Source organism: Seriola dumerili, unplaced genomic scaffold, assembly GCF_002260705.1.
Source record: "Seriola dumerili isolate Sdu_G_001 unplaced genomic scaffold, Sdu_1.0 BDQW01000147.1, whole genome shotgun sequence".
NCBI lineage: Eukaryota > Metazoa > Chordata > Actinopteri > Carangiformes > Carangidae > Seriola > Seriola dumerili.
The window spans coordinates 1844612-1871765 of NW_019174402.1; the positions used below are offsets into that span (position 1 = coordinate 1844612).

Consider the following 27154-nt stretch of genomic DNA (forward strand, 5'->3'; position numbering starts at 1 on the left):
TGAAGCCAGTCTCCCGACGGAAATGTACAACCTGTGGTAAAGTGTAAAGTAGCTTAGTGAGATGACAGCGGGCAGCATAGCTCTTCGTTAGCTCCCATTGATCTGAAATTGGTAATTTCCATTGATTAGTTAACGGATAAGAATGACACGAGTTTAGGGTTTCTGTTCACTTTGTAGCCATTAGCTTAACGGCTAAAGGTAGTTAGCTACAGCTCTTTAAGTTGTGCAGCTAGCCAGTGGGTGGCTAGCTGATTGAATTGTGATGGTCTGGAGATCTTTATAGTAACTAAGGAGAAGCTGAGATGGGAGACAGCGATGGAGAGGACATTAAGGAAACACCTGAGCTGCCTGTGGAGGTGAGTTAGACAAACGGCCTTTTCTTTCCTACAGAAACACAGTGAGCCACAGTGACTGTCTACCACTGGTGGATGAGCATATGGCACACTGCCACAGCACAGTCATACAGTATGCTGATATTTGAGTAAATAAAAAGGTGTCCGGTAACCCTCAGACCTCTTGCAGGATCAGTGACTTCACTGAATTTTAATGCAGTATTTCCGTGTCTTGCTGTAGATCATAGTTTACATCCTGAGCTTTCTTCACGCTTCAGACAGAAAGGAAGCCTCTCTGGTCTGTCGCAGCTGGTACAATGCCAGCCAGGACCTGCGTTTTCAGGTAATTTACACACTGAGACACATAATGCATGATAAATGTGGATAATATATTGGTCAGAGGGTGCAGATTCAGTGCACGCCAGTGTTCATCATGTCTCCTCTCTTGTCTGTTTCTCTCCGTGTAGAAGAACGTCACCTTCTGCTTCCCAGCTTCAGCCTCGTCCCTGGAGCTGGTCAGGGGTCTGGGCTGCAAGTCACGCTGCAGCCTGGTTATCAGCCAGCTCGATGGCTTCAGTATGTCCCGATCGCTGCTTCTGGAGGTGCAGTATGCCGTCATATTTAAGACATACATCACTACTTTGATCAGCCTCAGTATTGATAGCTACTGTCTGACACATTTTGAGATCCTCAGGACTTTTCATATCTGAAGATTAACGCTAAGATGAGCATTCACTGGACGACTGTGGGGAAAGTAACAGCTTTATTCATTAAAGATATTCTTGTAAAATTTTCTAACTGGTCAAGCTTCAACTTAAGAAGTGGTCAAATTGAACTAATAGTGATTTTACTGAAGAACACTCGCAGACCTGAAATAAATCCCTCTTTATGGTTCAAGATTAAACAAGACGAGTCAAAAAGCAGAAGTGGAGGGATGAAATATATGATAATAGGGGAGTGTTTGGATAGGTGTTCCCTCTGTCATTGAAAATTATATCACTGCTGTCATGTGAAGACCTTGTTATTCTGATTTTAATTTAGTTTTGTGTTTTCACTTCAAATGATCACATGCTTCTTTGCGGGTTCAGAGAATTCCCTCACCTCCAGGGCTTATGAAAGCCTTTTGAAGAAAAAAAAAAAAAAACAACCTGTTGAACAATGTTGAGTGGATTTTATTCATCTTGGAAACACATTGCCACCAGGCAAGAAAAGACGCCTCTCCTCCTGAAAGTCTAACAAGAAATTTTAAATAGGATTGATTTTTTTTTTTAGGTGCGATTATCGCTCTTACCATTTTAATTTCCTGTACTACTGACCAGGATGTAGCATAGTCATAATAGACATGTTGTGGTCACGGTCCAAAGTTCAGAGCAGCAGCAACAGATATAAAAGATAGAAAACCATGATTGTTGCCTAGAAATATGAGGACAAAGTCTAACCCTACCAGTGTTTATTTAGTGTACCAATGTAGGGGTTAGATCAAATGAGGAAGTTAGGTGACGCTATAACCATCACCATAAGGTAGCAGCCAGTGAATGAAACAGTGTACCTCTCTCTTCAGGTGGGACTGTGTCTGGGCTCTAAACTGGAGAGCTTGGCCCTGCCTGGCAGCAGTATAACAGAGGCCTCACTGCTGACCCTCCTTCCTCGCCTCACCTCCCTCCGCAGGCTGGACCTCAGGGGCCTGGACAGCCTCTTCATGTCTGGAGCTTTCCTCTCCAGGGAGGAGCACAGACAGCAGGTATTATATATTATGTAAGAGTTTGATGGCAGCTTGAGGTTGGCCATTGTTTCAATAAGACCCGAAGAGCTGACTGTCCTGCCAACATGTCAGTTCCTTTAGGGTAATCTTCAGGTATGTCTGTAGGTATGCTGCATTTTGACACTGGAGATGAAGTAAAATATTAACAATAAAATGTGGTCAGAGACATTTACTAAATTCTATCATGATGGAGAAAAAAAACACCTGCTAAAATAAAGTTCAATGTTAGTTTTTGTCGCAGTTAGTTTTTCGACAAAGTCGGTGGCATTCTTTCAATTTGGTGTTTTTAAGATTTTAAATCACATATTTAAATTGATTCAATTGTAAACAACTTTTTCAATATGCAATATAAATAATAACAGTAGATGGATAGACCCAGGTATACATCAAATTCCTCTGATGAGCAATGCAGCACTGTTTTTGGTATTATATTTTTATTGATAAAACTATAATAATCTGCCTAAAAAGGTGTGAAATTAAGGCAGTACTACCATTATATCTGTTCTGCAGTTCACATAATCCTTTATTTCTCAACTATACCATTTCTTTATTTACTGCTCTCTACCATTGCAGCATCATTAAAACCTGCTCTCTTGCTGTGTAGCTCTGTCCTTAGTCATCTGATAAGAAGAGGGTGTTGGCAGTGATTATTAAATTAAACCTTTCACACCAGTTCCCCCAGAGTAGATTTCTATTGGCATTGTGTTTGCACAGCTTTATTGTTTTTGCCACCTGTAGTAATGGTCCATTTTCAGGTCAAACATCATTCTCTTGTTCCAGGTCAGGTCAGCTCTGTCTGGTCTGGAGGAGCTGGACCTGTCCGACCTGCGCTACCTCTCTGACCTCACCTTCAATCGGCTGACCGGCTGCACCCCGCGCCTCCGCCGGCTCTCGCTGGCCGGCTGCCATATCGCTTTCGAGTTCGACCCGTATCGAGGGTGCCCGGTCGGGGCTGTTGAGGACTCGTCAGCATTACTGTCACTGAGGAACTTGAAAAGGTTGTTAACAGAGCAGAAATCCACCCTTGTAGCTCTGGACCTCAGCAGAACCTCCATCACCCCTGAGTCACTACGCACTATTGCACAGGTCAGGATCCTTGAAATCCCTGCAACAGCTTCTTTACTGCTTGAGCAGCAATTAAGGATTCCTCACAAATAAAACTGCTCAGCTTATATCTCAATACCTATTTTTATATTATACAGACACAAGAAGCTGCACTTATTCTTAAGAATTCAATAATAGTGAGTCTTGATGATTTTAGCTTGTCCTTTAACTTCGTTGAAGACAAAGAGTTTCAATTGGTTGTCCTAATAGAAGACCCATTGTAGGATTTCAAGTCATTTTTAATGTCTTGATATTCTCTCTGTTCCAGGTTCAGGATTTGGTCCTAGAGGAACTGTGTCTGCACGGCTGTAAGGAGCTGACCGACTACTCAGTGGAGGCTCTGGTGAAGCACCAGCCGAGCCTTCAGAGACTGAACATCAGTGCCTGCACTGAGCTGACCAGCAGGTCTGTAGAGGCCATAGCAGGTGGCCTAAAGTCACTGACGCACCTCTCCCTGTCCCGCGACTGGAGGATCACTGAAAAAGGTGCCCATGGTGTATTTCTGCTTTTGTGTGTCTCATAGACTTAAAGAATCATTTGTAAATATAACAGAACTAACTGTAAAGACTTGCTGGTAGCCATTAGAAGCCACAGTGTTCATTACACCCCGCAGCAGTTCAAACAACAGCTAAAATCTAATGTTTGTCCTGATGATGTGCTGCTAGAAAATGTGTTACTCTTTAAACGGTGGTTTCGTGTCGTCCACAGGCCTCGCTGACCTGCTGTCTGTGTCGTCCCTGAGGAGTCTGGATCTGTCTGAGTGTCTGCACATCAGCGGACCTGAGATGGTGAAAGGCTTGACGGGGTCCAGTGCTGCCAGAGCACGGCTGGAGACGCTCAGCCTCAAAAGCTGCACCTACATTAGGGTCAGTCAGTGTCTGTGTTTGTGTTTTCATGTGTAACTGCATTTGTATGAAAGGAAATAAGAAAAAAAACAAGCTTTTCCCTCCTCTTTGTGCAGGATCTTGCGGTTTTCTCTCTCACCCAGCTTCTTGGGGACACTCTCTGTGAGTTGGACCTGACCTCATGCGTCAACGTGACTGACCTGTCTGTGTGTGCGATCGCCACATACCTGCACAGGCTGGTAGTTCTGCGGCTTGGCTGGTGTAAACAAGTCACAGACTGGGGTTTGCTAGGAATGGTGGAAACATCCAAGTCTGAGCCTGATGATGAGACGGTGAGAACTTCAGACAGGTGGAAGGTGTTTTAAGAAGTAAAGACGACCTTTCCTTCCTCCTGTCAAAGCTGTTGTAATAATCTACTGTTCTCCACAGGGAGACAAGGGTCCCAGGTTCACCCGGACCTTCGGCAACATGGGCTTCTTTAAGCCTCCTCGTCTGCCTTTTGAGGAGCGACCCAAGCTGGTGACGCAGAACGACCTGGAGCAGTTCACACAGCAGCCGGGAGCTTCCCTTTTAGCTCTCAACAGGCTGCAGGAGCTGGACCTCTCTGCCTGCTCCAAACTCACTGACAGCAGCATCACACAGGTGGGAGGCTGAGGAGAGACAAATGTGTCATTTTGGAGCAGGAATGCAGAGTGTTCGAAAAACAAAAATCGTGACTTGATGTTTTTTCTCTTCTATCCAGGTGGTGCGCCACCCAGACCTCCACCGTCTGTCTCTCTCCATGCTGCCAGAGATCACTGACGCCAGCTTGGCGTCAGTGGCCTGGCACTGCCGCAGCCTTATCAGCCTGGCTCTCAGCCACTGTCCTGGTATCAGCGACCGTGGGTTGGCACAGGCTGCGCCGTATCTCCACAGACTCCAGCACCTCTACCTCTCCTGTTGTAATAACATCACTGACAGGTGAGTGGCACAACACCCCATATCTAACGTATCTCTAGACACACATAAAAAAGAGATAATAATTAGATAATTCATTAATTAATTAATTACATTAATTAATTAATTCTGAGCTTTTGACCATTAAACCTCACAGATCCCTGTTTGTCCTGGTGCAGCACTGTAAGCGTCTGAGAACGCTCGACATCTCAAGGTGCAAAAACATCTCTGTAACAACAATGGACCTCCTTCAGTCACAGCTGCCCTTCTTGGAAAACGTCCACTACAAGTTCATAGGTGGGGCTGATCTTACTCTTTCACTCTGACTGAATGTCGTGCATGACTGCCGGACCAATAACAAAACCTGCTGACCAAAGCCTGCTCCATGAGTTGAGCTTTTGCACATCTCAACAATTTGCACAAGAATTGAAGGAAGTGTTGACAGTTTACAGGCTGAGCTACCGTAAAACCTGTTATCTGTAAGTCAGCCTATAAGTGATTTATTTTATTTATTTATTTTTTAAATCTCTCTCGTATAGAGCAGGTGCCACTTGCGCAAAACCAATGTGGAAGTACTTCTGCTTGTCTGGTTAAACATTTCCTAAGTATGTTCATGCTTGGATGCAAATAATCAGACCAAGTAGACAAAAATGTATCGGACTGAAAACACACCCATCCTAACCGCCACTTTCAAAGATCATTAACTGTTGAGTCCAAGCGGAAAACGTTTTGGTGTAATATTTATTTTTAGTTTATGTGGTGTATCACCGCTGAAGGCACAGATTTCATCTAGGGAAGGCGTTTCAAGGTGCCTAGTTTGTGCACAAGTACCCAATAAAATCAAATGAATTCCTCAAAACTGAAACACACAACTGCCACATTAAGAAATATTCTCACACTGTCTAATCATAATGAGAACGGGAATTGTTTTCTCGTACATGAGAGATTTTGCTTGTTATATTAATTCCCTTATAGTGACAAGGTGCTTTTATCTAAGTTAAAAGGTAAACAGTATACATCAAGAACACGAGCAGAAGCTGTCCCATAAGAAACAGTGTTATTGAGATTGAAAGTTAATTCTTAATATATATGATAATATAAACATTTTAGAATTTTGAACCATGTGACTTTAATTGACAGATCCTATATTGTTTTTACATGATGACTTTCAGGTTTTTTGCTTAACATTGAGAACATTTCTATTGTGCTTTGAGCACTAAAAGGAGGAAAGATTTAAATGCTCACACATCTGTATAGCTTTGGAAACATGCTTTTGATTTTTGTCTTGATAATTTCCTCTTTTTTTAAATCAACAAAACAGAATAATGGCTCAACCTGTAGCGTTGAACTAACTTGAATTCATCTAAGGGACCAATCTCTCCTCTTTTGGTCTTGCTCAAGCACTGTAGTCTTATTAAAGAAATAATACCCCTTTATACAGTATGTACATTATTGAAAATGTTTGTACCGTTGTAACAGGGCATGACGGACTGTCACAGAGGGAGACATATAGACTGTAAAGATGAAGAATCAAGTGTAAAAGATGTTGATTTTATAAATAAACCAAAGTTTGGCAACTGCTAGCAGAGAAACACAAGTTTTTTCTTTTTCTCAGTATAAATCAAACTTTTTATTCATGTGAAGTCACCCAAAGCGCATGACTCAGAGTGAGCATCATCGCAGAGGGTGGTGTGTCAGGAATGCACTGCAGAAGAAAGTCGTGACCGTGCTGAAATGTAATAACCCGATGCCAAAAACAGGCCGAAAACACACACACACACACACTATGATATTCTGTAGATCTGTGTCAATTCTGTGCTGCTTGCAGCCCCCACTGAATGCATGGTGAGATTGAGCGCATCACATTATAATATTTACCTTGTATAAAATGATTCCGTTAGAGTTAAATCAGGGTTCAATGCAGTTCTGTGTCGTACAGACTCACAGGGATGATTGTTGGTCGGATATTAAACTTGTCACAAGTTTTCTTTCTAATTTTCAAACTGTTGATTGTTGTAAAGGAACAAGTGGCTTTACCACTACAAGAGAAAAAAAAAAAAGTCAGCTTAGTACCTAATGCAAATCTGCACTGCTATAAAACAAGAAGGAGCATCTCTGCTCCACAGTAATCATCACTGAGCCACTGGGATCCGTACAAAGGCCAGTACCTATAGGTGTATTTAAGCAAAAGAAATCGTCCAACATTGAAAACATAATGTAGTTCTATATCACATGTTGGAAATGAATCAGACATGTACCACATCTTGAAAAAGCACTGTGTTCTAGTTAATGCCCATTAATAAAAAACAAAAACAAAAAAAAATACAAGAATTTAGGAGAAATGAGCACAACCAGATCAAAGCGTCTACAGCGCCAACCAGTAATAAGCAGCCTCGCACACAGGAATATTCCATGTATCATACATAGTTTAGATATATTTAGAAATATAAAACTGATTACACAACAAAATTAAAGTACCATTACTTGAGCAGTGGTATTTCATAACATCAAGAATCTCATTTATCCAAGTCTCTGTTTTTGGAATTTGTTGATGTTTCCAGACAGATGAGGAACAGGAATGAGGACAGCTGAACATCAACTGATTGAGAAAAGAAAGAAAACTTCTATCCCAGTTGGGGAGTGATAATCTGCAGCATTAATCCGTCTGAGAGCCATTTGGTAGCGATTCCTACCCACAACCGCTATTGTAGTTTAAGAGACTCTTTCCATGTTTTCAGTTTCACTTGGATGTAGAGAATGAGGCCACAGAAGAAAATTCTAATGTCAGGGTTATAAATCTGTGTTAATAAGTGCATGGACGCACAGATCAAATCTCACCACAAACACACAAACACACACACACATACATACAAACACATATATTTACACATTCGCACATCCTAGTTGCACTCCAGCCTGTGCACACGCTCTACTGCTCAGTCTGGCTGAAGTCGTAGCAGAAGTTGTAGTTGCTCGGAGGTTTGGGGACTACCGGCGCGCTGTCGGGGATGGGGACATTCTCGAGGTCCAGGAGGCGCAGCTTAATCTCCATAGAGAGGAGGATCTCCAGCTCGCTGCGCATGGATTCACTACTCATCTCCCGGCCCAGGAGAACGCTCAGCCCATCTGTCCATAGGCAGAACTGACAGAGGAAGAAAGACAGTAAGTACACGGTATATTCTTACTAGTAATTATAAGACAAACACAGACAAGAAGCATCTGTGATGAAGAGGAAAATGTTCCTGGTCAATATCTGGAAACGTTGCGACGTAGGTTAATTCAGGGCCAAACTCACATCAGTTCTGGAGGGTGCGATAAAGTTCAGACTGTACTCCTCGACATCATATGTGATGCTAAATGCCAGGTCCAGCACCTCCTACAGTGAGGGAGGAACACACATGCAAACACAGTGAGGCTTCTCGTTTGTTACGTATACTAACAGGATGAGAGTGTATCCATAATCTGAGAAGATAAAGAGAGCCACTGACCTTGTTCTGTTTGCCTTTGTTCTCTTTCATGTGAGGACAGTCTTTTCCTGTCAGCAGGCCTTTGATATCTGCTACTGGAACTGAGAAGGAAAGCAGAGAGTATTGAACACAGAAAATCAAGTTAACATCATTTCAATACTTTAATCAGGGCTCGTGTTTAGTAATTTAAATACAGATAAGTTGTAAATCTTCACATCTGTGCAGCCCCATCTCAGCTTCAACTCACTCTTCTCTTGCAGTGTTTCTATTGGCGGATTGTCCGTGTCTTCCTCCACATCGCCATAGTGAAGCATTTTGTGATTGGGCGACAAGCGGCAGTACCACAGTTTATCTGAGAGAAAAATGGCCAGTCACAAAGATTAGAAGAAACAGCCTACTGTCTTTCATGGGTGTGTGGCTTGTTGTGTGTGTGCCTGCTTCTCACCCTGTCTGCGCCGGCTGCTAATCTTCCTGAACATCGTTCCCTGACACAGCCTGTTGAGTCTCTGCTGGCGGATCAACTCGAGCAGCTCTGGCTTCAGGCGCTCTTTGAGCTCACTGGACAGAAAAAAAAAAACACACACACACACACACTTAACAAAATGCTTCGTCATTTTACATTAGAATCCACTGAAGAAACTCAAGTTTGCAGATCTGGTTACAAACAGCAAATAAGAAAGTCATGAAATTGTAAATAAAACATATCCCCATATCGCAGAGTTTTTTTCATCATTATTTTCAGTAGAAATCAAATGAGGATCACGGCACAGGCAGCACCTCTTCAGACCATAAACCCAACCTGCATGGATGACCCACACAGCAGCACACTGTTACACTCAGTGTTTAGTGACAAACACTTGTATAATCAACAACAGTATGGCTGCTGACCTATCAGCTGATTCTATAAGGGTGGAAACTATCTGGAGTCGTCATTAGAGCAGCTGATCAGGTTGTCTCAACCCGCTAATACCATCTATATAACAACTATCTATAAATAGGCAAAAACTGAATGCTGTGTGCATCACAAGGCCAGACTGAAGGCTGATCTTAACAAGCTTTCATCTCGCAGCCAGTCCGAACATGAATCTAAGCGTTTCCTCTGCAAAAGAATGTTATTTCTAGACTAGAGTCTCACTCTCTTCAGTGATCTGATTTCCTGTGTCAGGCTCAGAATTAACTGTAGAAAGCTAAAGCAAAGGATAAAGGATAAACAAGGCAACGAGGAGGTGCACATGTGAACTGGTTCATCCTGCAACTCACAGCACAGGCGGAGCGAGAGTCTCCTCCTGGTGCAGCCGCTCCGTCTGCCGCAGTTTGAGGATCTCGCTGTAGTTGAGAGCGTTGACTTTGTTCTTGAAGAGCTCCAGGGAGGTCGGCTTACTGGACAATGTCCTGGTGATCTGCTCCCTCACCACCTGCATCACCTGGGGACGGAGACGTCGGGACAGAGAGATGGTTACGTATCGTTGAAGGATGAGTGACAGGTGTTGGAAAAGCAATGTTCAGTTCAGTTTTGTTGACTTGTACTCATATCTTGTCCCATGCAGATCTCCCCAGTTAACACTTCCCCTTGTTTTGGAGATGTCTTTGAAGTGGCCTTCAAAAAGGAAAGCAACCGTGTTGTGGTAAGATAACCCCTCTGAGGAATGTTACACCGTTCACAACATGTACACATCATCAGAAGCCACCAACCACAGAAAAGAAACACTGTATAAATTCAAATAATGACGTATGAAGCCAGTTGTATTTTGTATTATTTACTCAAACTCAAAATTTTTGATCGTTTTTGACTGAAAGTCACAATCTTCTTTATCATTCACTGATGAACACATACTGTTCCCGTGGCCACAGGTGAACCTACATGCTCTAATTTGCAGAAGTCCAGGTGAACTTCACAGCAAGGTCAAAGTTGTGACCAAACAGGAATAATTTATGTAAAAATTACGCAAATACAGGAAACACCTGGTGCACTTCTTAGTATACGGTGCGTACCATACTATATTTGTTAAGAATGAAATGTCCCTAACCATCACCTTTGACCTTTAAAACCCACATCAACAAGTTCTTGCTGTTTACTAGGCCACAACATGGAGCATAGATTGATAGATAGAAGATAAACACAGCTTACTGGCTGTTCTGTCAGGACGAGCGCTTCACTTCCTCTCCTCCACGCTGTCGTTCATTACTCCTTCTAAGCCACACCCACTGGCTCAGATCCATTCATATGTATTTCCCGCCTATTTCTATTAGCGGATTTAAATTCAAGAGCCAAGTCTGTCCTGGTTCACACTGTCAAATCGAGTAACTCTATACCTTCACTCTTACCCCACGCACAGGGCCCAGCGCTCTTCATTAACCTAATTAACTGCAACATGTGACCAACACCAACATCATACCAACCATCCTCTGGTTCATCCTTAACTGCAGATTAAACATCTAATACACATTTAATGTAAAAACTAATCTGTAAACAAGTTCCTCCAGTAGCACTGACTCAGCGTTCACTATACCCGTGTGATTTGTGTGTGTGTGTGTGTGTGTGTGTGTGTGCGTGTGTGTTTTCTGCATGACTTATTAAACTGATGCTCACACAGAGAGACAGGGGGTGACCCTGGTTACCCTGAAACGAGAGCTCAGGGCAGTTGGTCAAACTGTGCGCTTGCCTGTGAGTAAAATCTATAGCTCTCTTCAGTATTCGCGCCTCGGCTGGAAAAAGTGGAAAATCTATGTAAAAAATCTATAGTGCTACAGGGCCAAGCAAACTCCAGCACTATTTGTCCACACACAAGCGGCTCTGCTGACCCACATCATTCCTGTTCACACCCATTTTAACTGTGAGCAATCACTGACTAAAGTGTAATTTGACCCATTCAAGTTCTGTCCAGATTTCTCTTTTGTGCTGTTATACAAATAATCATTTGCTTACAGAGGACCTGCTTCTCAGTTATTTACATACATTACAAAACCAAAAGTGGATATCTCAGCGCTGTGGCAATCTCATGATGCAAATTCAGAAACATACTTCTTCCTTGAGGGCTGAAGACAAAAGGCTTGTTACTGAGGGTTTTTTTATTTTTTTTTTTTTTAAATGTGACCAAACTGTTTACGACCACAGAGAATGAGAGTCCACCCATCTGGCAGCGCACAGACAGTGAAATCCAGACTGTCATTCTATATTGTGTGAACAAGCAGGGACACAAAACAAGCGACTACAGTTTCACTCTGTCACTGACTGCTCAAGTCCCATGAGCCAAAATAACCTCAGTGTCCGGCAATTTTCACATGACACGAGTTTCAGACCGCCACTTCACACTGTTGTCATCTCAGCTCGGATTCTATAAATCCTCTCTGGTGTGAAGTGTCACCTTTTTAACAACTTGTAGTATGTGCTACTTTTTGTACTACACCTGGAACTACACACAGTTAACTACAGAACAACAAACTCCTCACAGCCAAGAATAAACACAAGAAAAACCTGAATCTTACCTCCATCTTTTATCCTTCAGAGTCGACTAATTTGCCAAATATTTCAATCCCAACCTCGAATATCTGTTGAATATCTTCAACAATCAGAGGAATGTGATGGGGGTGACAAGTGGTGAAAGTGAGGAAGAGAGAGACAGAGATCACCTACATGACAGGAGAGGTGCAGGCCTCTGGGTGTTTTGTAAACAGACACCCTGATATTCCCACACACACACGCACACACACACACACACACACACACACACACACACCCCCTGTCCAGCCCCTCTGTCATTTAGCTCAACTGGCCAATAGGAGCAATGACTGGCAGCTGTCTCTGTTCCCTAAAACCCTGCAGCACGTGCATGTATGCTAAATACGTATATCTGTGTGTGTGTGTGTGTGTGTGTGTGTGTGTGTGCGCGCTCGCTTGCTTGCGGAGGATGACCGTTATCACAGGGGGTGTACAGAGCTAACCAAATACATTCACGTGACTGGATGGAGGGAGGATGTGTTGTTGTGGAGCAGTCTCACACACGCACCAACACAAATACATCCGATTCATTCTCTAAGTAACGAAACCTAAATTTGCGATATCACATTTGCCACCACCTCCTCTCTTTTTCTTTTTTCTTTGGTTTCTCTCCCAATCTGCTCGCTGCAGTCCAACCCTCTCATTCTCTCCCTTTCATATTGTTTCCAGAGGTTTTACGTTCCCTCTGTTGTTGTGTAATTACTGCTGATGCCCTGGGCGCTTTGTTTTCCCCATTTCCTTCTCCCTCTGTTTCTGCCGCCCACCACGCTTCTCTTTGTCCACCTAATGCCCCTTTGTCCTTGCCCCAAAGCACCCTGGGTAGGGGGCCGTGGGCAAAAACAAAAGGCCGGTCTGCTGTCCTGGCGCTCAGGACACTGGGCTGCTCCTGACAGGTCAAAAGGTCACTGAGTTTTATGACTGTCAGGAGAGTACTCTGATGACGGACGGCTGTGTGTGATGTTGAAATGCGACTCGGGACAAAAGCTCAACCACTCTTTCTTTCAGGGCTGCTGGATTCTCAATATTTCTCTCAGACAAGACCCCGCTGCTCAAGGCTTGGCTCAACCTATTACCATAGGACTAGTACTTCATTGTGGTGTTAAAGTCACTGTGTATTTCTAAATGCTGTCTGTGGGGGCAGTTTGGGGAAAGTTAGCATAAGAATCAACCTGTACAAAGTCACAGAAGCACAAAGTTCCACAAATCCACCATAAAACAGGCTGAATTTCTACTGTTTGCTTGCTCTTTTGTTAAATTTAAATTGATTTGCTTAAATAAGATTTTCTCAGTTCATTAATACAACTCAAGATGGGCTTGATTTATCTTGTTAACTGTTGTCACACCTGCAAAGATGCATTTAAAATGAGATACATTTCACTCTGAACTGTTTAGGCTGTTACACATGATTCATGATGCTTCTGTTCAAGAGAAGAAACAACTTGAGGACTGTATCACAGAATGAGGTAATCACTGCTTTGTTGCTGAGTCCCAAACCAACAAACATCACGGATTAGAACAATGAGACCGTGATTAGATACAAGGCGACGGTGCTTTCAACATTATTCTGACCATGTATGGAAGTGTATTTGTGGCCTGTCTGGCCGTGTGGATGCGAAGCACGGTGTTGCTATGTCACAGGATTTGTTTGTTTGCAGGATTTGCATGAGGCAGACCAGTTCTGGCCATGTAGGCTTGGGTCTGAAAAACCCCATGTTACTTTTTTAGACACACACAGTGACGGTCGTCTAACCGTCGAGCCACGCCGGACCAGCGATTCAACAGCCGTTTGTCGGTGTAGCAGAGACTGTAGAGCATAAAAACCTCTCTCAGCAAAGCCATAATCTTTCCCATCTGTGTGGGAAAACTCTCACCCTCACACACGTTCATCAGAACGATCAAATGGCTCGTTGACTATGAAAAACTTGTGCATTCATGGAATTCAGCTTGGTCCTTCAACCTGTTTCCTCACAAGATCACTTTGCAATGACAGTTTTGATTTAATTGTATGGCTACAGTGGACAACGTGACCGACTGTAACTTAAGGAAGCAGCTTGTGTTGTGGACTGATTATTCAGTAATCTGCCCTTACACACAGTATTCTTCCAGCTGGGTCCTTTGAGAAGAAAAGAGATTTTCCTGAGTGGATATTGAGATGGACACTGGGACGCTGGAAATATTGTTATAACCATAAAGGAAATGGGAGCTGAATTGGTGTTTGGGCTCTGGGTATTTTAATCTATGGTCATTATACTTCATAATTCAATGGGATCCTAAAGAAAGATGGATTCATTTGATGTTATCGTTCCTGCATGCAGTCCTCCAGCTCTTTCTCTGCTGCCCTGGACTGAACATGAAGCAAACCATGCTATGCTATGCTATGCTATGTTTGACTATTGTACCTTGTCAAAGTCCTCCTGTGTGGCTCTCATCTCCTTCCAGGTCTTGTTGAGCAGCTGAATGCAGACACAGAAAAGCTCCTCCATGAGCCGATCCTGACTGAAGAAGATGGGGTGGTAGTCAGATCCCGTCTCTGAGGCTGCGAGAAGAGATGGAGAGGACGGAGGTCAAACGCAAAAACAAAGGAAAGACGCTCAGTCTTAGAGATGGTCTGACTGGAGGTTAAAGGAAATGTTATGGCAGGAGCAGGAGGTCAACTTACGTGGCTCTCCGATGCGAAGAATTTCACACAGGATGAGTGTGAGCTGTATGCTGCTCCTGGCAAACGGACACTCATGTTTGTCCTCCCTACTGCTGTTCTCCAGAACAAACTGGGAGTTGGAAACAATTAGATACTTAGCTAATCACAAAAGGAGACAAAGACAAAAAACACTGAACTCTTTAAACAGAGGTAAATCATACTCACCCTGCTGTAGGCATCAGGATAGCGTGAGGCAAAATAAAACATGGTGTCCAAAGCTAAAAGACCAGGAGGTGTCCGTACCAAGTCCTGACCAGGATTACTATTGTTCTGAAAGGAAAGGATCAAAGACGATACTAATGCAAATATGAATAATGTCACTGAGAGAAATATGACAGAAGTTGATGGACAAACTTCACAGAATAAGCTGTGACAGCAGACACTCACAGAGAAGCCCAGTTTCTTGAACTCTTTAGCGCAGAGCGAGCGTCGCCTCTCGTGGCTCAGGCTGTTCTCGCTTTCTGTCTCGAACGCCGCCTGCCGCAAACTGTGAAGGATGTCTCTTTGCTCCTGGTGTCGGGGGGAAGACGCGGGTAAGAGATGGATGCTAACTTCTTAGAGTGTTTAAATGTTTCAAGCTGTTGTGTTGTTGGTCACGTAACAGACCATCAGTAATGATATTTCCATACTTCAATCACTCCCATTCACATAGTCTTCATATGGTATATCTGATCATTTCCACTAAGAATGTAAATTAGTCTATAACTTAGTAAGATGAAAGATTAATAGATTTACCCATAAAGATAAACACGCTGGCTTTGGGCCAAGGAACAGCTGATTCAATTCAGGTGCAGATCAGGATCTTCAATCATCAGGGAGTTAATGCTTTTTATCCATGAACAGTTTAAGGTTCAGAGAAGGATCTAGAAATCAAATGATCTAATACCTAAACTGTTAATAATGATGTTTGTGTGTGTGTGTCTAACAGGAAGTGAGAGAAAGTGTTTGGACACTTGATGTTATAGCTCACCTGGCTGTAACAGTCCAGAGGCGTCCTCATGCGAGGCTCCAGGTGATTCAGAGTAACTGACTGTAGGACATAGAGGTAGTGGGCCATCTCGTCCTGGACTGAACCAGAACTATGGATGATGTTCTGCAGCAAACACACAATTTCCCTCAATAGGTGAAAGTGTCGGTTTATTCACATTCACAGCTGCACATCAAAGAGGTTTTCTTTTGTTGTATTGTCAATGAGATACAGAAAACTATATGAAATGACAATGTAATTAAGAAGATAATTTACCTTATAAATGTACTGACGGAGATTCTTCTTATTTAGGAATGCAAACATCTCCTGGAAAAGAGAGAACGAGGAACAAGGTGAGCACAAAAAAAAAGTAAAATGTGTCGCTGAGGTGCAATGACATGTTTCTATCATGGGGTGGCAATATAGTGTCGGTAACGGACCAGTGGGCCTGACCAGGGTTCGTCTGTGTGGGACTTTGACCCTTGTGACGAAACGATCACTTGCTGGTACATGCTTCTCTGACTCAACCTCATTTTGTTCAGGGCAAATTTTCTCTTGGGTTGGTCACACTGATAAGAGGGGTGGATTTGTTGATTTACTGTAAAAAAGGAAGTGTGTATGTGTGTGTGTGTGTGTGTGTGTGTGTGTGTGTGTGTGTGTGTGTGTGTGTGTGTGTGTGTGTGTGTGTGTGTGTGTGTGTGTGTGTGTGAGTGAGAGAGAGAGTAACAATGAGAGCCTGAGAGAAAAGAGACGACGGGCTGAATAAAGCAACTGTTTCCGTACAATAAGAGAGGAGCAGGAACCGAACACAGGGAGAGAAAGCCTCGACTGTCTGCAGAGAAGCTGATATGACCACAGAGAATGAGATAGATGGATCATTTCCAGCTGTCTGGCAGAAGTGATGCTCGCAGGACTCTGACTCTTATGTACAATAATGGTCCGGCTGGTGCAAATAAACACCCTTTACCCTAAGTCACATGCATGCCATTCACAGCTTGGGGTGTCACAGCTTCCCATGAGTACCCAAATGTCTCATAGTAAAGGGTTAAGACAAATGAAACTGAAAAATGCGCAGTGCGTACTGTTTTACAGCCGCAGGCACCACCGTCTGGGAGAAGTAAACATTCAGGAAACAACCTAAACACCTATTCAACTGCATGCGTGTGAGTTTGAACAGCTATAAGGAGAAGAGGAACAATGTCAGAAAGCAAGCATCAGCCTGCAGCAGCACCTGTCTGTCGGAGTCGCCTGCTGTCTGTAGTAGGGCCATAAGTAGGGCCATGGCTTTAGTCTGTATCTGCTGATTTGTCCTGAAAGAAGTCAGAGAGGAGGGTGTGAGACAAACTCCCATTTCAACATTTTACAGCTGTATGAAAAGGTGTGTTTGGGGAGAAAAGAGACACAATGAGATTAAAAAATGTTCTTGTTTTCGAGGTTTCAATCCTCACAGCTGTTTTATCAGCAGTATTTTACATATTTGAAAACTTCCTCTTACAGAGACTATACTGATACTGACTCATCAGCCTGCCACCTCATCGCCACACGGAGGTGTGAACGGTAGTTTTAAGTACGAGTGAGTCCAAATCTATCTGTTACTTACACCTGGAGGTGAGCGATAAGCCTCTCCATGGTGACTTCCTGTTTGACCTGCAGGAAGAGGCTGTGACTGCTCAGCACCATGCTCTCCAGGATGTCCAACGACACCTGCTGTATTGATGCATCGGTCGGCTTGGCGTTGACAAAGCTGGCAATCTGAAAGGAGGGAAGGTGGGAATCTTAAGACAGAATGCAGCTACGGTCACATAAACACCAAATCTGTGACAAAACAAAAGACAGGGAGCGACAGATACGGCACCTTCTTGATGAAGACAGACGATAGGTTCTCCCAAGAAACTATCCCATGATCCATCAGTTCCATGAAGCCTGTCAGTGTGTGGGTCATGATCACATTACTCCTGGATGAAGCAGACACATAGAAATAAATATAATGTAAATTTACACACAGACACACACACACACACACTGAATCTGAACAGCCATTGGAGTGTTTTTAATAATTCAATTACTGTGTAAAGTGTAAATATGTATGCTAATGTGCTCTAAAACATTTCCAATGTGTCACAGAGAACTAAGGATTCAGCTTATTGTGCTACTGTAAAGCTTGTTAGTGCGATCTATGATCATAGGAATGGTTCAAATTTAAAATCAACAAATCAACAAAGGCTTTAACTGAAGAAGAGTGAGGAACAAATGGGAGGAACCATTTCTTTCCCTAGAGTATAGTCTCATATTTGTGGCCTTATATAATATATTCAGCAGGACCACTCCTTGTGTTTTTTCCTATACATGTTTAACTCAGCAGGGATATGCTGCTACATGTGCAGAAACCACTTAACCCTTCAGCACCAGTGACATCTATCATGTGAACAGCATTCCACCCCATCCAAGGAAGGTATGCAAGCACAGACACCCACCCACACACACACCCATTCTCTCACACAGACACACACACACACACACACACACACAGAGACACACAGAGTACTAACTCATTAGAATCCTCTACTATCTTGACCAATAAGAGGTGTCCGTCACGGCTGATGAACTCCTGAGCAAAGGTCACGTCTGTGGAAACACTCGCCAGTTCCTTCAGCGAATCACAGCGCACGCCTGAGTCTGAGCTCTGGATGCCCTTGAACAAGTCCTCTGCGCAGCGACCCTGCGTTCATGCAAAAAGAAACACCTATGCTTAAACACACCATACTGAACAATTTCCTCCATTCCTAGTTATTCATGGTGTTGTTGTTCTTTAAAACCTGGCTACTTGCAGCGGCAGAGACGGATCAATGCTGATTCGTTCTATTGCCAGGAAACTAATTCTGTAAATTTGCTGCAATGCAGATTGTAAATAAAAGAGTGATATAGAGAGTGAGGGACAGAGTGCTGGAAGAATGTGAGAGGAGGGAGATGAAAGAGGAAAGTGGCTGAGAGCCTGATGTCTGCAGACTCACCGGTGCCTTGGTCAGTCGCAGAATGCAGCCGTTCTTAATGTCCAGACGATTCTGCACCACACAAACAAACAAACATTCTTATTTTGGTCATGATTTAACTAAGATTTTCACATAGCTATCTTTGTGGAAACAGGACAGAAGAGCTGTTTTATCTGGCTTGTTAACCGGTTTTATTCTTGGGAGTTCTTATCTACACATCCTTCTTTCATGAAGTCATCATGAAAGAGAAATATACTTATAACACGCTCTATAATGACTCTATCTCTGTCTTTTATTATCAACAGCCAGAGAGTGGGGGAGTCGAGAGGTGCCAAAATGCCACAGCAGAAGGACATAGTGAAGATAGCCATCCAGATGCCTGGGGCCTACCCCCAGCTCATACAACTGGACCAGGTAACACAGTCAAAGAAAAGTTTAAAACTGTGAAGAAGTTTAAAGTTTAAAATTGTGAAGATGTGTCAGGCTGTTGCAGATTCACATGATCAGCAATGTATCTTTGTTTTTTGCCTTGATGGGAAAGCCAGGTGTCAAGACTGACTGTAAAGAGACATCCTCAAGACGGCTGCCAGGGTTTCTACAGGGATCCATTTCACATGGATATTTCTGAATCAAACTGCTGCTGAAAGAGGGAAATGATCTCATTCTTACATCGCGTGCAATCAAGGTAAGCGCTCCACACAACCATCAAAAAGCGGAAACATCTGCGTTTTACTACAAACTCACCGACTTCAAAGTGAACATCCTTGTAGCAACTCCAGCAGAGCTAAAAGTACAACCCTGCTGTGTGTTTCACACTCTTAACAGCAACACTATATTGACCGTCTCGCTAAAATGTTCTACAATAAATAAAGCATCTTTCTCCACATTTCTCTGGTGGCACTGTAATGACTTCTACAGTCAAAAGAGGGGGAGGGCAGAGAGTGTAGCTCTGTGTGCTTTTCTCTTTCTCTCCCTCTGTCTGTTGATTTTTCAGTCGGTCTCACAATTTATTGATATTGTGAGAGCTGGGCCCTGTCTTGAGTAACTTTACGTACTTTCAGATGCAAAGGAAATACAAACAAAAGCAGACAGAGGTCACCATGTGCTGATAGAGTAGCGTGTCTGATTCATTGCTGTGATTTGATATCTCACAGAGATTTACACTCTCCTCATCTTAAACATAGAAACATCTGCAGGTCTGACTCAGGTCTGTTGCTCAGTGTCTTCAAGCTGTGCTCAGACATTCACCAGACTGATTCCCCGGTGTGGACAAATATTTGTATTGATGTGTAAGTAGATGTGACTCACTGATTCAGTGATGTACGTCTGCACTCCATCAGCGTACTGCAGAGCGTAGTTCTCAGGACCTTCGAGATTCCAGCTACACACACACACACACACACACAAACACACACATACATACGGATATTAACTATCAAAATACCACAAAAAGTTTAATGATGTCAAATGCAACCAGAGAGACATCAGAGCCATCATCAACTTACCCATCACACACCTCCTTTATGACAGCAGACAGAGGCTTTTTCTGCACAGAGACACAACAAACTGTATGTAATCACAAACACATAAAAGGCAAATGCATTTACATATCACAAAAACACACACCTGCTGCATACATGTGGGTCATAACAACAGGACTTAGCAGACTCTACAATCAAAGTATTTCCTCCATCAGGGAGCTGAACACATGCTTCAGTAATAACACGCTGTTATGGGATCATGGTACCACAGCTATTCTCGCTGGCTGCAAACCCTGTTTGCTGAGAAGAGGAAATCCAAGAGCTCCCCAACGCTTTTTAAACAATGTTCCTCTCAGTGCCCAGATCCCTCTTTGTACGTAAATAAAAGCCAGACTACTTCCATGTCTGACTCTTAGCTATCCTGCCATTAGTGGTCAGCCCCGCGGTCAACCAATCAAAATGTCTTCGGGTTCTGTGGTAGACCCAGTAAACGGTCTGTTATTAGTGGCAGCCAAGAAGGTCGACTGATCAGATGTGTTTAATGAAGACGGCAGGGCCAATAAGACGTTTTTGAGGGATTCTTTCCTGGGCAGGATTAGTTGTGATCTACAATAAAAATATTTTGGGTAGAGAATGGGCATTTATTCACATCCAAATCAGTACTCCTGAATGTTCAGTTGGTGTGCTCTTTACACAACACAAAGTCATGAAATGTTGTTTGAGGTAGTAGGGCTTAAAACTAGGATCTGCGCCCATTGAATTTTCAATTGTGCTGCATTTTCCAACTGTTGAAATTAGCTGTCAGTAAGTACCTGTTAAATCCATTCTCTCTCCGTTCAAACTTTCTCATTTGCTGTACAGTATATGACTGTGAACACAGACCCCTGCTGTCTGGTGTACAGTTTAAACTACATCTCATGCATAGTGTCTTGCGCAAAGATGTACAACTTCCCCAAAATTTCTGGGAAACACAAGGAAAACTTCCCCACCATCACATTTGGTTAAAGCTGACAAAACAAAACCAACAGTTGGGTGTGGCAAACTCAAAAGTGTTCAATATGGAATTAATAAAAAAAGATATTATAAGATAAAATATATATATATACATTTATTGTATAAAATATATATAACTAAATCAACAATTTGCAAAATAACTGAAAAAAATTTAAAATCTTTTATTTTATTTTCATTGTTTTATTAGATATCATATCAGACATTTGGGGCTCCTCTGGCGGCTAAGCAAAACATTTCAATGAATGAATGAATTTAAAAAGTGGAGTGCAGCAGGGTGATCGCAAAAGAAAATGTAAAAAGCCGACCCATCAGCCTAACTATCATACACACCAGACTTGGCATTATTCAGCTATTGTAAATATCTTGTGCTGCAGCAGCTGTATCAAACAATACCAGAAAGGAAGTGGGAATAGTGACACATACCACAGTCACACAAATGCTTTTTTTTTTGGCATAAATATTATGTCCTTGTTGTTAAGGTTTTTAGGCTGCTTCACTAAATATAATCTGACTGTGAATCACCACTTTAAACAGTCAATTCACCTGTGTATAGTATTTCTCATTTACATATACCGCGTGAAAAAACTAAGGGAAGAGACATCTTTACAATTTGCCTGGATGTCTTCTTGCCATGAATTTAGCCTCTCAGGTAGCAGTGATCCCAGATTGAGAACCCCCCCTCTATCAAGCTCAACAATATAATTATAATTGACGAGTTTGAGTTGTATGAAGGCATGGATATCAAGTCAAGCAGCCAGGCCTTTTGGTCAGGCATCACCAGGTGATGTGGCAGCTTGAGCAGCAGCACATCTGATCACCAAAGATAATTTAAGACACAGAACAACACAGAAAAAATAAATCCAAGAGATATAACAACATTCTCTGATTCAGTTGTATTCTCAGATCTATTTATACCTACATCACGCTGCATTAACTTCAAGAGCAACATGACAGTAACTAGGGATGTGGTATGTGTATAAAACGCATTGCTGGCCCATAGTGCTGCTGCAGATTTCTGTCTCAAACCACAGAACGCCTGAGCTAACATTACCAGTCAAACTCATGACAACCAAAGTACAAATATCTGACCTATCCCTTTTAGTGTGGAGATCATCCCTGCGGTCTTTGGGTCTAAAGCAAATGAAGCACACTAAGAGGAAGTGCTGCCTGAAAAAGGCTCAGCAGAGGGCAAGACATTCCCATGGTAGTTCACTGTCAAAGCGTTCAGCAGCCAACTGAAGCAACGTCTGAGAACAGACAGAGAGTCTCTCTTTATATGACGAAGTTATTGTTACATTATTTCTAATTATTACCAACCAGAGTGACAAACCTCATTCATCCATTTTTTTTACTGGTTTTTGGATTTGTGTGTGTGTGTGTGTGTGTTACCTGGTCCAGTTGTATGAGCTGGGGGTAGGCCCCAGGCATCTGGATGGCTATCTTCACTATGTCCTTCTGCTGTGGCATTTTGGCACCTCTCGACTCCCCCACTCTCTGGCTGTTGATAATAAAAGACAGAAAAGTCATTATAGAGTGTGTTATAAGTATATTTCTCTTTCATGATGACTTCATGAAAGAAGGATGTGTAGATAAGAACTCCCAAGAATAAAACTGGTTAACAAGCCAGATAAAACAGCTCTTCTGTCCTGTTTACACAATGATAGCTATGTGAAAATCTTAGTTAAATTATGACCAAAATAAGAATGAGCTTGTATTCGATGGGTCTAAAAAAAAAAAAAAGCAGAAGACTTATTTCACAGGCTGAGCTATAAACATGAGCTCTAAGTGTGATATATAGAGATAAATTGGACACTGATCATTACATAAATCAACAAAAATGTAGGCCTATGTGGAGCAGTCAAACTGTTCAGTTGGATTTTTAACAACAGAAACTTGAGCTGTGCTGCTGTGCAAAACGGAATAATAATTCGGCGATTTCAAAACGTGATACAGCAAAAACAACCCAACCCGAGAGCAGGTTCCTTTTTAGGAGAGCTGATGATTCTGTTCACCTCATGAATGACTCATGGCTGTCAGAGCAACTATCGTTTTCAATATGAAGTTGTAGAACACTGTGTTCCTCTTTCACTGTGTATTTATGGTGTACTGAGTAAAGCTGAGAGGGCTGTCTACACACGCACTGTGGATTGTTCACACTCCCCCTTCCAACTCACAGACAAACTTCTTCCGCAGCCTTCAGACGGCATTCCCAGAGGATACAGAAGAAGCTGTTGTTGTGCTTCCAACCCTTCCCCCTTCCTCGTCCTTCTCCGTCTCTCCCTCGCTCTCAGCACATGGAAACAATACAGTTGGATCTAAATTCTTTTGTACACTCACGAGCTCGCGATGAAAGAAAAACGGTTGAGCTTGTGCCCGCTTGTGTTCGTTGTGATTAATAACCCCCATCCTCTGTATGATCTGTTGGATAGCTCGCATAGTTTCACTCCACTCTCAAAGAGAAAGACCTCACAGTTTATGGCAGGTTTCAAAGCAATACTCCTGTCAAAACAACCACACGCCTTTACGGTCTTCTCACCTCACTTGGCCTGAGGCAGCGACTTTCCTGATGTAGAAGGCTTTCAAAGCAGGAATGAAAATGGGGGCAGAGCAGGAAAGAAGATTTTGATCAACAAAAAGATGCAAATACAACAAACAACACATTCCCACGTTTGTTTTTGGATAAATTACATGGACCAGAGGATGAAGACAACCCTGAGGTCCTGAAAACATTCTGGTAAATTGGTGCTGGTGCCAAAGGTCAACTTCCCTCCAACAAATAACAACAGCGGTTTGCAGCCTTATTAATCTTAAAGAGATTTGGGGGAATGAAGGTTTGTTTGCAGCTTATGAGTCAGCAAATTCAGGGACAAAATCTGACTGCCTGTGGGTTTTAAGCTGAGTGTCTGTCTGAGCTGTATAATGATAAAATGAAACTGAAAATATCAGCTGAACATCAAATTATTGGTTTGGTTGCACTACAAAGAGTGAAAGGAGGGGTGGCTTTGTCAAAACAATTCTTCATAGGTTGAGGATTAATGGGGAAATACACACTGTAAAAATTGTGGCTTCTTAGTCAGCTGTGTGTTTGGACGCTGCATTTCGTTTCCCCTTCTGAATGAATATTTGGCTGATCTGTATGAGAAGCTAAACTGTATGAATATGACCTGTACAATTTATAAAAAAAAAAAAAAAAAGAGTTCTCCAAAAGGCTGGCAATTTGGAAAATGAAACTAATTCTATATCTGGCTGACAAAAATCAAACATCACAAACATTTTAAAGGCCCTAAAAAGCTCTAAATCAGCCACTTACACTCTGGCTGTGAAAATTTCAAGACATCTGAAGACGTCACAGTGGGCTTTGGGAATTTGTAATGTGCATTTTCACCCTTTTCTGTTGTTTTATAGACAAATAACTAACCAATTAACCAAGAAAATAATGTACAGATTAATAGATAATGAAAATAATTAGTTGCATTAGTTAAAAGCAAATACCTGGAAAACCAACGATGCTCCCATCAGCCCCAGCTATGCTTTGTGTTTACAGCCAATAAGCAAACGTTAGTATGCTGATGGCTAAAGTAAGACGGTGAACATGGTAAAAATATCTGTTAAACATCATGTTCATCGTCAGCATCATCAAACATCATCAGCATGCTGATGATAGCATTTAGCTCAAGGTACCACTCACAGAGCTGCTAGCGTGGCTATAGATTAAAGATGTGAAATGAAGGTGGTTTTACAATCACTTTTTTTCCTTGACTATGCTATCTAATGATGTTTACACACACGAAGATTTTGAGAAACTATCATCTGTGCAACCAAGCAGGTAGAGGCTTTCATTTTTTTCAACTTCTTTTAATATTAGAAAATTGTCTTGAAGAATAGGAGGCCAAAACTATCATGCTGTTACCATGACAAAAATAGATAATTTGTTGCCTAATATCATAATACGAAGATTATACTGATTTTCTGTTGTTGCAATTACCAAAGTCAGATTACCCAATCCAGAGAGTTAAAACATTCAAGTTACATTTTCCCACCGTCCAGCATTCTTGGTTTACCCATGACGACAACAAAGCACCATTAGCCCACAGTCATCACGACCTGTCTGTACATGCTCCAGACCTCATGGAAGACTGGATAAAGCTCACCCTTCACTGACATTCTCCCATCATTACAACTAGTCTAACAATAAACTTTAGCTCGTGCTTTGAGCCTCGGCTCGTTTCCAAAACAAAACCAGTTTAGTAATGTTGTAATCTGTCTATTGACTCATTTCATCAAATGAATTTCATACTATTTTACATTTAATCACGTTAAATGGCTGGTAATACAACCTGATGAAGAATGTACTAGTAAAAATACAAAAAGGATGTTAAAATGTTCAAAAACTCTGAGACTATTTCACTTTTCTTCAGGAAGATTTTTTGCAGTTTAAATACTGTCAAATTGGCCCTGTGTATGTCGTACACCTCAGCTCATGAGAAAAGCTGCTGATTAGTAAAAATGTGAAAGTACGTCAATGTTTCCTTTTTTTTAACTCAGCAGAATAGAGAGGGGAGGTTTCCATCTCAGTCTCCACAGAGGTTAACCACTGAAGAGAGTGTGTCAGACAGTGTCTGTACCTGTCTGTGGAAGCTGAAACAACAGTCTGTATGTGCCTGTCTGCATTAAAACAGAAGTTATGGTGTTGGTAAACTACTTTTAATACAGTGATTCAGTATGATAAAACCTCATTGCATTTATTAACACAGGTTAATAAAAGGTTATCTAGAGTTCTAGAGCCAAAACAAGTAGTAAAATAATGGATTAGGTGATTGACAGAAAATTAGTTGGCAACAATTTTGATAATCAATTAATTTTGTCCAAACTCAGTTTACTCAGTTGATAAATTGTTTCTGTATTACTAAGTTATTAAGATACGGGAATTTATGACAGTTACAATGCAGAAAAATTTAATTTAAGAATGAATAAATATCTATGTATGTACTATAAATAGATAGACTGTTCCCCGCAATAAAAAATAAACCTTGTCTCACAGACCCACGCTCTTAAAGATAAGGGAGGAGGTGGGGTGGGGGTGGGGGGGCACGTAAAATGAAATGTCCACCATATTCAGTGCCTGTGCTCTTCTCTGAGCAGTTTGCTTCATTAAGCTTAAAACCACAGGCACGGCCAGACCTTTTGTTTGCCTGCAGACCCAATGTGTGTCTCAGACCCCCTGGACTGACACGCTCCCCTCCCCTCTGTGGAAGTGTGTGTGAGAGTGTGTGTGTGTGTGTGTGTGTGTGTGTGTGTGTGTGTTGCGTGTGTGTGTGTGTGTGTGTGAGAAAGGGGGAGCTCTCAGCTGCCTGAAATTCCTAACCTGACAGGGACCCCCTCCCGCCCCCAAAACCCCCCCCCCCCTTTTTTTTTTGTACTGTAATTTAGTAGAATCAGACTTTCATACTTTCGGATAGACTGCATACAGTAATCCGTTTATGACAATATCTCAATTCTGTTTTACACAAATAAATGTAAGTGCATCTGAACGCTAGTTGAGTAAAGGCATGTGGTGCTGCAAATGTTCACCACCAAACAATGTTCAAGCTGATTTAGTTAGAAGTAAAAGTAAACACGTACGTGCAAATAAGTATCAAAACAGCACCTGAACTGTTAGTACTTTCAATTTAAAACTGATATGGCTGCTGCCAAAGCTTTGTGAAAGGAATCGCGACAGGTTTGTGAAAAGAAATGTGAGAATCAGCTGCAGAGCTTTTTTTCCTCTGACTGCGTCCTACCTGGTTTGAAAAGACAAGTCGAGGGCTACTGTCCTGCAGGAACCGCCGCAGTCGGAGCGAGAAACATTTGCAGCTGTCTTTTTTTTTTCCTTCAGAGGGAACAACGCTCAGTGTCCAGAAGTTACTTTTTTCTTAAAGAAACATCTGAACAAAAAAAAAAAAGCAGGAGGAAACTCCTCGAAACAAGTTTTCAGGAATGATTAGTTGATTTAAAAGTTCCGGGTTGGTTGGAGTCGTTTGGTCGCGGGTCGGGGCAAGTTAGCGATGTTAAGACAAATG

At 42.2% G+C, this 27154-nt stretch overlaps 2 protein-coding genes across 5 annotated transcripts; one reads left to right on the forward strand and one right to left on the reverse strand.

Annotated features, from left to right (window-relative positions):
* Window positions 1-7212, forward strand: lrrc29 (leucine rich repeat containing 29). 3 transcript variants are annotated; one of them, XM_022749871.1, is made up of 11 exons: window positions 1-356; window positions 574-675; window positions 800-934; window positions 1894-2073; window positions 2875-3180; window positions 3467-3683; window positions 3907-4064; window positions 4160-4375; window positions 4473-4685; window positions 4786-5003; window positions 5137-7212. In XM_022749871.1, exons 1-11 carry the CDS (start codon window positions 303-305, stop codon window positions 5303-5305), a joined length of 1968 nt encoding a protein of 655 aa, XP_022605592.1. In that variant the 5' UTR covers window positions 1-302; the 3' UTR covers window positions 5306-7212. The 3 variants fall into 3 exon arrangements, with proteins under 3 accessions (XP_022605592.1, XP_022605593.1, XP_022605594.1); XM_022749872.1 differs by having other exon boundaries at window positions 5159-5271; XM_022749873.1 differs by lacking the exon at window positions 1894-2073.
* On the reverse strand, window positions 5331-27122 carry LOC111225174 (engulfment and cell motility protein 3-like). 2 transcript variants are annotated; one of them, XM_022749869.1, is made up of 21 exons: window positions 26876-27122; window positions 22485-22593; window positions 20106-20146; window positions 19909-19981; window positions 18622-18672; window positions 18160-18329; window positions 17466-17565; window positions 17211-17362; window positions 16842-16920; window positions 15887-15937; window positions 15614-15736; window positions 15031-15153; window positions 14809-14913; window positions 14605-14713; window positions 14345-14481; window positions 9707-9870; window positions 8892-9004; window positions 8694-8798; window positions 8468-8547; window positions 8275-8355; window positions 5331-8121 (listed from the first exon to the last, which is right to left on the reverse strand). In XM_022749869.1, exons 2-21 carry the CDS (start codon window positions 22560-22562, stop codon window positions 7909-7911), a joined length of 2148 nt encoding a protein of 715 aa, XP_022605590.1. In that variant the 5' UTR covers window positions 22563-22593; window positions 26876-27122; the 3' UTR covers window positions 5331-7908. The 2 variants fall into 2 exon arrangements, with proteins under 2 accessions (XP_022605590.1, XP_022605591.1); XM_022749870.1 differs by lacking the exons at window positions 19909-19981; window positions 20106-20146; window positions 22485-22593; window positions 26876-27122 and adding an exon at window positions 19345-19394 and having other exon boundaries at window positions 5332-8121.
* Window positions 27123-27154: the final 32 nt, after the last annotated feature.